This window comes from Lissotriton vulgaris, chromosome 10 (genome assembly GCF_964263255.1).
Source record: "Lissotriton vulgaris chromosome 10, aLisVul1.2, whole genome shotgun sequence".
In the NCBI taxonomy this organism is placed as follows: Eukaryota; Metazoa; Chordata; class Amphibia; order Caudata; family Salamandridae; genus Lissotriton; species Lissotriton vulgaris.
In genome coordinates, this window is record NC_141698.1 from 938745727 (window position 1) to 938757920 (window position 12194).

The following is a 12194-nucleotide window of genomic DNA, read 5'->3' on the forward strand; positions in this document are numbered from 1 at the left end:
AGAAGCGCGTCGCGAGCACCATAGCAGCGCAACTTCCCTCTTGGCCAGCAGGAAACAAATGGACGCCAATTTGCGAATTTTGCGGGGGAAGTCGGAAACGTAACCCAGCAGTGCAACCTCAGGCAGGACAGACAGGGACAGATCCAGAACCTCACCCAGAGTGCTGTGCACCTCAACCCAGTAGGTATGCAACTTCGGGCAGGTCCAAGAAAGATGTGCAAAGTCGGCCTGAGGGGCATTGCATTTGGGGCAGGCGTGGGGTCTGGCTGGGTCAATCTTGTGTGCAAATGCAGGGGTGTGGTATAACCTTCTAAGGAATTTAAAGTGAATGAGTTTGTGTCTGCTGTTCATGGAGACCTCTCTTGTCATGGCGCAACACGCTTCTCATTGGTAGTCGGTCATCTGTGTACCTAAATCTCAAAAGTTAGATATGGTTACTTTTTCATATGTATAACTGAAGCTGGTAATGCCCACCTGCAGTCCTGTAAAACTCACTAAAACTAATTGTAATTCCAAACATATACAGCAATATCTATTCATAAGGAAGCACATATTTCTTCACATTAAACAGCTGCGTGTTGCTACAACCTTTTTGTAGCTGTATTTTCTTGGAAGACATGAACACTGTACATGTGTGAGGATAATATGTATAAATATATGCGGAGGTTATCAATAATCACCATTGTACCATTGTTGGGTGTAGGGAAGGGACATTACATGACGAAGGGTGAAATGTTGAGTGGGTCATTGCTCCTCAGAAATGGCAATAGATTTGAGGCAGTGATCAGTATTTTCTTGAGTAATTTCAGCCCTCCTGTAGTACTGACATTGGATTTATCTTTGCACTCTAGTAACAAAGTGAATCGACTTTGTTTATTATTACACTTATCCGAAATTACGTGTTATTGGGCACATTTATTTTTGCTGTCATGGCATAATTGTATATTTGCAGATGTGTAGAGTCTAGTAGTCTGTTACTCTGTGCAGATGGTTTCTGAACTGCTGTTTTGTCACGTGGAGGAGTGACCACTAAATGTACAAAACATAAACAAGGGACTACTTTTATGCACTTTTATACAATCACACCGTATATGCCTATTTGCTGTTCGCCTATTTTTATTTTTGATGCAAAGTTATTGTAACAAGCCAAGTGTAGTATTTTAAACCGTGGTTTCTTAACCCCTTACGTGCAGGTGTCAGCCAATGGCCGACACCAGCAGTCCCTCCCCAGTGCGTCTGTTGGTTACTGTCTGACACTGGGGAGGTATTTAAAGGCTCCTCGGGTGCTCTGGACTAGAAGAATTTCTTTATTTTATTTTTATCTCAGACTGCTCAAGAAGAGCTTTCTGAGCCGCCTGAGTGCTTTTTTCTTTTACTGCAATGAAGATCGGCACGCCGGGAAGGTCTGTTGGCTTAGTGGACTAATATGTCCAGCGTAGGGGACTGTGTTTGACCTTGTGGTCACAGGTTCAATTCCCGGACGGTCCACTCAGCCTTCCACCCCTCTGAGGTCGATAAAATGAGTTCCATTGAGTTGGGTAACAATAAACATCTGTTATTCAGTGCCAAGATACCCTTCTGGGTAAATGTGCACTTTACAAATACACGTGTATATAAAAGTATAATGAGCCAATGGGCTTGTTTACTTTCACTGAATCGGTGCTCAAGGGCTATCTAAGCCCCCAAATAGGTACCCTTTCATGCCTATCTAAGCCCCCATGCACTGATTGTCTTGGGGGTGGTATTGTTGGAAAGGAGAGAATCTCCCCTTTCCAATAAAACCTCTGCCCACTGGATCTAAGTTTGGAATCGCCACGGGCAATCCATCCCCAAGCAGGGATCCACCCACTAGGCACCAGAAATGGGGGAGGGGCCGCATGGGCAAGGACTTCTGCTGCCTCGAAGCACCCATTCTCCCCCCCCCCTCCCCTCCGGGAGCGGATCAGATAGTTACGCCCAATCTGTTTCCCAAGGTCTGCGGGCCAGAAAGCCCACGAGACACCACCGCCAATAAACAATATAAATATAGGGGTTAAGGCTGATGACTATGAATATGGCCATGCTCTTGCACCTAAAAAAATATGGTGAATGTCTTTCTGCCCCACCGAGGGCAGACTGGGGCGATTGCTCTCAGTTTGCCACCCTGGAGGGAGGGGAGCAGACAGCCCAATAGACACCAGGGAATGTTGTTTTTCTTTCTTTAAAAAAAAAATTGAATATAGGGGTGAGAGATGCCCACCATGGGCATGGCCATGCCACAACCCCATCAGGAGGACAGATAGTATTGCTCCTCCCTGCAGCTTCCAACCATTAACCTTTGTTTGATCCGTTCCTGTCACGGGCACTAGTCCCAGCCACACAAGTGGTACACCGTTTTTATCGCCACAAGTGGGGTAATGCTGGGTGGTAGGACTTTTGTGTATTCCTGTGCATTTCGGAAGTCTCTATCACGGAAATAATGTAAGGAAAATATGTGAACTTAGGCATGGTTTGAGATTTGCTGAGCATTGTGTGTAAAAACACCTCATGGGATCCGTATAAGGAATGCCACCCTGGCATCTCATGATTGTCTAGTTTTCAAAATTCATTGAATAGGTGGCATTGCAGCAGTACCCCCACCCTCCCCCACTCCCCAAATACCGCTGCTACCCTTACTGCTTCTCTCTCACTTTAATGCATATTTGCCTTTTTGTGTCGTGCTCTCATGGCCCACCCAGACAAGTTGGGTTCCGTTCGCATCGCAGGACAAGTGAGAAACTCGGGAGGGTGGTAGGCAATATGTGGCTTCCTGCCGATTCCAGAACTTTTTGTCACAGAAATGTGTGGAAAATGTGCTTTTATTACCAAAATGTGGCTTTTTGCAAGGGAAGCTGGGTAAAATTGCCTAGTGAGAGGCACGCAAGTCACGCACCCCTATATTTCCCCAGGGTGTGTGTTTGGCAAAAACTTTTACATATCTGGTTCAGAAAACAGAACATAAGACATCTATCTGTTAAGTTTCCCTAGGTGCAGCTGAGCTAGGTATATATCCATGTTGGGTTTTGGGCTGTTTCCTGTCCTGGGTTCCAGGCCAACACACAGAGAGAGGTACCATTTTTATCGGGAGACTTGGGGGGGGGGGGGGGGGATGCTGGGTGCAGGAAGTCTGCGGCTCCCTTCAGATTCCAGACCTTTCCATCACAGAAATGTGTGGAAAATGTTTTTTTTTTTTTAAAGTCGAAGTTTGAGGTTTGCATGGCATTCTGGGAAAAAAAACTGGTTAGCCACACAAGTCATCCCACCCTAGATTCCCCCATGTGTCTCGTTTTAAAAAATGTGTAAGTTTGCTAGGTTTCCCTAGGTGCTGGCTGAGCTAGGGCTCACAATCCACAGCTACCCACTTTGCAAATAAAGGGTATGTTTTCCGTGGAAACATGTGATGTGTCTTTATGGTTTTGGTCCGCTTTCTGTTGTGGGTAGTAGACCTGCCCACAGAAGTGTGGTACTTTTTTTATTGGAAGACAGGTGGGAGCATAGAATAGTAGAACATTTGTTATTAGCAATCACATTTTGCTGCATTTGTGCATTCCAAATATAAGCCAGTGTGTAAGAAATAAAACATTTAAAAAAAATACCCTCTAAATCGTATGCTAGGACAGGTATGCACAAATTCAGAGATGTACAAAAAACACTGCTCCTAAACTCCATATCTTTTGCCCATTTCAGAAATACATAGGTTTCCTTGGTACACATTTTTCATTCTACATATTTCACTAAATGAATTGGTCTATAATCCATACACAATAATGGCATTGTACAGTGTAGGTCAGTTGTTGACTCTGGGTACCTTGGATTCTTGGAGAACCTACCAACCCTATATATATCCGCCCAATCAGAAGGTTCAAGCGGGCATAATGGTATGTTGCGTTTGTAAATTTGACATTGTGACAAAGTTATAGATGAAAGCTTTTTGACAAATTACCGATTTTCTTATTCATTTTCAGTATTTCTTTATTTCAACAGTTGTTACTTTATTTGGGTATTCAGAATCTCTTCTACTTTCTGAAAATCTATAACTTTCCAGGATCACCCATGGTTTTTTCACTGGTTTCCACCACAAGCTGGAAGTAGGTTAAGTGCACAAAAATAGGAAAAATGGACTGCCTCTTTTCCTGATAGCTAGGAAGATGGTGTCTTTAGTACAGCAAACTGTTCGTTGACGTCCTTTTTAAGGGGAAAAACACACTTTTATCCAGAGTAGTGTTTTCCTATTTTTTCCCCAAAACTCTAATTGTTGCTATATTTTGCCTGTTTTTTCGGCCCCCTCCGGAGGAATCTATATACCCAAAGGACACAAATCTCTTATGGAGCCTTAAGTGCCAACTACCCCAAATCACCAGAGAAGTGGTCAGCACTAGGGGGGAATACGCCCAGCAGTTAAGGGGTTACGTTGTTATGCTGCACTATGGAAGTAACCTGGAATCTGACTTTTTCACTGTGGTAAAGTCTGAATGTGTATTTATTGATATTCTTACTCTAAATAACCTGACCTTGGGCAAGTTCATTCTAGTTTTGCTAACATTGACAGGTCCTCTATTTCTGAGTGGCAAAGGATTAAGCATTCTTTTTAGAGTTGACCTTATTCTTGCCTTTGAAATGTTCTGTTCCTGTAAATATAGGTTGACTTCAACTAACAAAATACTTTTTTTCCTGCAGTATGCAAGTGTTGAAAAAAATGGAGAATTCTTCATGTCTCCCAATGACTTTGTAAAAAGGTACTTGAATCTCACTGCTGATGTTGACCCCAATCCAAAAGCCCTGCAACTCCTGGCGGGTGTGGTCGATCAAACCAAAGATGGGTATGTAATGTTTTTATATTCTTACACCACCAAATATAATGATGATTGCTTTACTGTTCTTTCTATTTCAGAAAGATTTGTTCATTCATGTTTGAGGTTCTCGTGGCATGGTGGTCATGCGATTTCATGGGCTGGGCGAAACAGAGTTTTTTTATTTTTTCTATTTTGTACCAGTAGCTTGTGAACAAATGTGATTTGTGACTATCCAGTAAGCTCCAGAATGAGGGTCTACTTAGAATTAAGCAGAAGGGGCTCTAATTTGTGGAAGAATATAATCATGAGTGTGCAGTATTTACATTAGTGGTGTAGAATCCGATGTGCACCTTTATTGTGCAAGTGGACTCTTTGCTATTAAAAAAAAAAAAAAAAAAAAAAAGCATACGCATTGACACAGAAAATATGCATCGCCTGTGAATAAATTGGCTTTGCTGCTGCTCGTTTTTCTCCTAAATGTACACCATGCATGTGGGGCATCCATCGTTGATTGTATTTTTATAGGATTTTCTCAAAACATAAGGATATTAATTAACACTCCTGGCGCTAAGCTTACATATCGGTACTATACTGCCAACAGTATGCACATGCACCTCATTGGGCTCTGGTTACTTAGGAAACCGCCAGGTCTTAAAGGCTTTCCTAAATTGCAAGTTATGCTGAAGATCTAAATAAGGGTGGTAGCTCATTCCACAGCTGGTCTGCGTTGACTGTGATGGCCCAACTCCTTGTCTTGACTTACGAAATTTGTTTATGCAGACCAAAACAAAGATATCTCCCAGGAGTATATCCATTTAGTCTGTGTTATAGAGGCACAAGGCCTTATCCCCGTAGTGCCTTGAACACAATGCACATGGCTTTGAAGATGACCCTCTGCTTCAGGGGTAGCCAGTGCAACTCCTTTAGGGCATTCGATGCAAAGATCTGTGGTATCTGTTCAACGCCAGTTTTGACTCTGCTACTTGCACTCTATACAATATCTTAACCAATTATTCAGGAGCTCCAAGTAGCAGGGCATTGCAGTAGTTTAATCTGCTCAGTTTGGCACTATGCAAAACAAGGGATTTGGCTTGGATCGGCAGTAGTGGTAGCACCTTCTTTCGACTGCGAAAAACTCTTTGTATTTTATTGTTCACAATAGGTCATAGCAACCTACAGATAAAGCTATCTGTAGACAAGACCTAAAATATGTTGACTGATCAAACGTGAAGTGCAAAAATAACCTTGGTAGAAAGTCACAAATTGTCCCTAGACTGCTGAGCTGGGAATCCTTTTACAGGACAGTTAAAAAATAAAGCATAAATTGTTAGAGTGAAAGTGGTTGCATATGCAATTCTGAAATATTATGATTGTAGTGTAATTTGGGAACCTGTTAGGAAGAAAGGGTCTATAAATCCAAATAATATGCAACTGGCAGAGAAATATCATTATCTCTAGTGGTGACTGGCCAGCAGACCCCTTACAGATGAGCAGCCACCCGTGAAGGAAAGGAAGTATGGTACGGTCTGTATATATTTATTGACAGATATGTTGTAACTCATGTCAAATCAAAATTGCAAACCTTAGCACTTGTGATGACGGAGGAAAGCGTAAAGCCTTTAATGCACTTATAAAGGGACGTAGAGAAGAGGTTCTTAAACTTTAGACTTCTGGGGACCCCCATTTCAAGCGGAGTACTCCTGCCTAAGCAATGTCTACCTTTTTTGAAACTCAAAACAATAGACAAAAATACAGAAACAGGTATGCATCAAACTAATTCACACATAGTAAAATATTGTATTTCATTCACAAACAAATATAGGAATATTGAACATATAATTGCAAGGTTGGAGCTTTTCTAACTTTGGTTTTAAATTCTAAAAGTCAAAGTGAAATGCTAGGAATCTAGTGCATCGGTTTTCTTTTTTTGCTACGAATGCATTACTTCCTTTTGTTGGTGCTGCAATTAAGGCTACCTATCATCCATACTGTATTATGTTTGCTGTACATGCTCTGCTTCTACTAATCAAACAAATAAATGTTTACTCTAGTTTGTTATGCAATGCGTTTCTATTTATATAGCACACTAATCGCCTGTGGGGGTATCCAGGTGCTTGAGCAGGTATGTAGGCGTGCAGTTCCTGCAGAGTTATTCGAAGAGGTAGGTCTTCTGCTTCTTGCAGAACTCAAAAAGTGAAGAGGTGGCTCTGATGTGTTGTAAGAGATCATTCCATGTTTTAGATGCAGTGTAGGAGAACAAGCAAACTTCTGCTTTGATTTTGTGAATACGAGGGGTGTGCACGAGTTAGAGTGAGACCGATCGTAGGTGTCTGACAGGCTAGTGAAAGGGTAAGCGGCTGTTCAGGTATGCTGATCTGGTGTTGTGCAAGGCTCTGTATGTGTGCGTGAAGAGTTTGTATTGGCTGCATTTGTGTATGGGGAGCCAGTAAAGCACTATGAGGAGGGGTGAGAGGTGAGTGGTTGAGTATGTCTTTCGGCTGTGTGGTAGATGGTCTGAAGTCTGTGCAGGAGCTGCTTGGGGTTTCCAGTGTTGAGTACATAACCTTAGTCGAGTCTGCTTGGGATGAGTGTTTGTATGACAGTTCATCTGGTGTTCTGTGTCAGCCACTTGAAGATCTTTATTACCATACGCAGAATGCAGAAGTAGGTAGCAATCAATGCTTTGGCATGTGCCGTCATGTTGAGCTTGTAAAACACAAAATATGTTGTGCTTTTCATCTAGGATGATCCCCAGATTTCTGGCATGGTCGCTGGTTGTTGGTCCTTTCTCTGTTGGCCACCAGGTGACGTCCCGTGAGGAGATTATTTTTCCGGAGGCCATTTCTTCCGTATTGTCAGTGTTGAGCTTCAATCAGTTTGTTCTCATCCATTTTGCTACCATAATCATGCAGTTGATGAAGATGGTTCTGGTGGTGTTTGTCTTGTCCGTCAGGGAGAGGATGAGTTGACTGTCGCTGGCATAAGAGAGGATTGTGATTTTGTGGGATTGGATGATGCTGGTGATCAGTATCTTGTAGACATTGAACAGGGTTGAGCTGAGGCACGATCCTTGGTGGACTATGCAAATCAGGTTCTTGGTCTCTGTTGAGAAGGGTGGCAGTCTGACTCTTTGGAATCTTCCTGTGATGAAAAGAGCAGATCCTATTGTGTGTATGTACTTGGACGCATGCTTCATGGAGTCTTCTGATGAGTGTTGTGGGAGTCTGTGTAGCGTGCTGCAGAGAGGTCAAGCAGGATGAGGGCTGCTGTTTATCCTCGGTCCAGGTTGGTCCAGATGTTGCCAGTGGCTGCGATGAGTGCTGTTTCGGTACTGTGGTTTTTTCTAAAGCCTTATTGAGTGTTGTCCAGTAGGTGGTGTAGTTCGAGGTGGTGTAAGTTGCTTGTTGATGTGCAGTTGGGTGGCTGGTGAGTGCATGTTGATGGCCTTCTTGATCACTTTGGCTGGGAAGGGGAGCAGGGAGATTGGTCGGACGTTGCTCAATTGGCTCGGGTTGGCTGACGGCTTCTTGAGGGCGTTGACCACTACATGCCTCCAATCTTCTGGGAATGGGGTGAATGTGATTGAGATGTTGATGTTGTAGGTGAGGGCATTACTGACTGGTGATGCTTCAAGGTTATAGACATAGTGGAGGCAAGCATTTGTTGGGGCCTCTGAGTAGATGGTCTGCATGATCTTCGCTGTATCTTCTTTGGTGGGTGTTTTCCATTTGGCCAGGTGGTCGTCTTGGTTGTAATGGATAGGTTGGTGATGAGATTGCTAGGGTGTGGCTGGTGTGTAAAGTGGCTGTAGAACTTTGCAAATTTGTCTAGAAGTCATTGCAAAGTTCTTGGGTGGGGTGATGCTGTTGTCGGAGGCAGAGGATGTGGTGAATTCTTTGACTATCAAGATCATCTCCCTGCAGATGTTGGAGCTTACTTTGATTCGTTCAGCTAGCACTCTTTTCTTGGTGTCTCTGAGTTGCTGATGGTAGTGTCTGAGTACAGCCTACTTGTAGATGGTTCTCTCTGTGGTTTTATGGCTGGCTTTCCTTTGTTTTCCTATCTGTTTGCCGTGCGGTTAGGAGTCTAAGAGGTCATCTGTTAATCAGCTGGCCTGCTTGTTGGTTCTTCTGTGCTTGTTGAGTTTGTGAGCAAGGGAGTCTGGAAAGTTCTTGATACAGTTGTTGAGGTTGGTGACTCCATCGTTGAGGATGTCCCTGGAGTTAGGTTCATCCAAACCAAGGGCGTTGAGCCAGTCTACTTCTGAGATTTTGCCCCACTGTCAGCTGGGTAGGCTGATGCTGGTGGGTGCATTGGCTAGAGTTGTGTTGATTTGGAAGTGGATTATATGGTGGTCGGTCCAGGTGAGTGGTGAAGGGGAGTTGTACTGGATGCTGTCGCTGGTGGTGAAGAGCGGTTCAGTGCGTGTCCAGCAATGTGTGTTCAGCAATGTGTGTTGGCTCTGTGATGAGCTAGGTTACTCCAGTATTGTTCAGGCTTTCAAAGGGTGCTGTGGAGCTGGGGTCTGTACTTTCTTCTAGGTGGAAGTTGAGGGCACTAAGGAGTATGAAGGCTCTGGAGTCAATGATCAGAGGGGAGATGAAGTCGGTAATGAGACTGGTAAAGGAAGTTCGTGGTCAGGGTAGTCAGTATATCAGGCTTCCATTTAGGGTGTCCTTTTCAGATCTTTCCAGCTTGAGGTGCAAATGTTCCATGAAAAGGGTGGCACTGTCTGTGGAGCACATGTCATTTTTGTAGAGCACTGCGAGTTCTCCCCCTTGCTTATGAAGGCTGTCCTGTTGTGCAGTCTTGCAGCCTGCTAGGACTATTGTGGCGATGCTGGGTGCCATTCCGGAGTAGAGCCAGGTTTTCATGAGGAAGAGGAGTTCCACTACTTTGCTACTTAACAGGCCCAGAACTATGTTGCCTGTTCCTGAGAAATCATGTGTTGAGTAGCGTGCATGTGAGCGAATGTTGGTGTGAGGGTTTGCTGTGACTTGTGGTGTTAGGTGGGGGTGTTGATGGTGTTGCTGTTGCTTGTGTGGGATGTATAGGTAGGCTTCTGTAGGTGTAGCAGCAGTGGGTGCAGGTGAATGTTTCTATTGTAGTGTGTGGATGGCCCGGCTCAACATCAGCAGAAAGAGAGATGTTCTCGGGTGAACAATCGAAGAAATGCTACAGAGTATTGCTAAGGGGCTATCAGACCAGGGTTTGCGATGCTGGGCGTGGTCCAGTCAGGGATGCATGCAGACTGGCTTTCCTTTTGTTCACCAATGGCACGTCTGCTGCGTGGGTGCGCAGCGGCCACCATTAAGTAGGTACCGGGAGGGCACAGTGGGCGGGGCTGCTCTGAGACATGTGAAGAACATGAGGCAGGAAGAAGCAGGTAAGCGGCGAAAGGTGGGAAACGTCAAGGTAGGGGGACTGAGGGCAGCGGGGACCAGAGAATGGAAGTGAAACTATGACACAAAAAGGCTTAAAATGGGTGAAATTAAAAAGAGCTGACAGAAAAGGCTCAACCGAGGAGTGAAAGCTAAATGAGCTTGCAGAAGGTAAAAAAAGCAGGGTTGAAAACAGCAGGAGTGGCAGAAAAAGACGCAGAAGTGGGGAACTAGTAAAAAAAAAGGGGGGGGAGGGTGAAAGAGAAACTAGCTCCAGAAGGAACAAACCAGGGGAGATTGAAAATGAAATTCAAGAGGAGTAAAAGGAGGAGAAGTGGTCTAGAAGGAGCGATATGGGGGAACATGAAAATGAGATATGAGATTCAAGAGGAGCTGAAGAGGTTCTCCAGAAGGAGCAATATGGGGGTGAAAATGAGAAAGAGAGCAGAAGTAAGAGGGGTATGAGAGAGATCAGCAAGCAGGGAGGCAAGGGCCTCAACAACGAGAGAAATTGCTCTGAAAGGGCCTTAACTGGTTGGATGACCGGTCCAGGTAAGTTGGGCTATGCCTGGGCACCTGCCCCACTTTCAAAAAGAATGTTATACAATATTGACTGACATTTTCCTTCTTTATTTATATATGGAGTCTCAATCTGCTAATATTTATTTTCCAGAACAGTTGCCAGCCCCTAAGTAGGCTTCGCTGACCCCAAGGGGTCGCAGAACAAGAGTTAAGAAGCACTGGACAGAGTAGGTGTGAGACATGCTCTGAGAAGGAGACTATTTTAACTTAAGCAGGATTACGTTTGTACATGCTGCACCTTGAGAATGAAGCCTGTAAATTCTTGTTTTATCTGAAAGGGCCTCCATTTGCAACATTAGTTTGTCTGATTTAACATTGATATTTTGAACCATGCTCTCCCACCACATTTCTGCACGAAGTACAATTATTAACTGATTTAAACCTAAATGTGCTTTGGAAAACAGGGGACCGCTACAAATACTTAGTTTGCTATACGTAGGGAAAAAATTGACATTGGAAAAGAGAACCTATAGCAAACCACTCAATTGATTCCTGCCAAAAACTCTCCTTCTGTCTCAAAAAACAGTTGCGACTACACAATCATGCATATGAACAAAGTTTAGTTGTATGTAAAAAGCATTTTTATTTCATCTTATTTTGTTTTAAATTGCTTTTATGGCCATTTTTAGATTTTTTTCATTTTTTTAGGTCATCATCCAAATGTTAATCTTATAAATACATATATATAAAATACATATATCTACACATAACATATAAACCAAACAAATCACAATACAAATCGGTCAATGTTCTTTTAAAGTAGGCAAAGCGGTGGATTTTGACATTTAAACCTAAATGTGTTCCTAGTAAATATTTCACTCCTATATCTAAGATGGGTTCTTGGTGGTACCTCTCCAGTGGCTGTAGACGATCAGGGAGGAGAGTGAAGTTAGATTGTGAAAGGCCAAAACGTGATATCTTTGCAGAATATCAGGTGAGCTTCAATTGTGCAGGTTCATGGTAGCAGGAACCTCCAGATGCAAGGACTGAGAAGGCATGACTGGCATTGTAAGGCTTGTTGTAGTGGGGGACACAGATGTTTGACGGAACAGAAGAGGTTACTTTCAAGAGGGTTGTGCTGGTTTGCTAACAGTGTAAGGGAGGCCTGGTTGTAGACCAAATGAAAATATACAGGGAGTTGGTCTGAATTTGCTTTGTCACGGGAAGGGCCAATGAAGGTAGACCAGGGCAGGGGTTAATATGTTCTGTTTACTGTACTTCAGTAGCAGTCTTGCCCTGCAGTGTGAATTTCCCTGGAGCAACAGTGGGGAGTTAAGGCAAAGGCTCTTAAAGTAGTGTAACCTAGAGCAAATCCCCACATTAACTTTGCCAAGTAAGCATGATTGATGGACCCTTGAGCTAAAAATTTTGTTGAGAGTTCGCTTTTAGTGCAAATTTAAGTTTTTCCTTAAAAAAAAAA

At 43.6% G+C, this 12194-nt stretch overlaps 1 protein-coding gene across 1 annotated transcript in view; it reads left to right on the top strand.

Moving 5' to 3' along the window:
• The window catches only part of SLC25A13 (solute carrier family 25 member 13), a 785732-nt gene that overhangs the window by 104412 nt on the left and 669126 nt on the right, over nt 1-12194 (top strand). The window contains exon 3 of the mRNA XM_086941927.1: nt 4696-4838. Within this exon, the coding sequence (XP_086798053.1) occupies nt 4696-4838 (143 nt within the window). The remainder of the gene's footprint in view (nt 1-4695; nt 4839-12194) is intronic.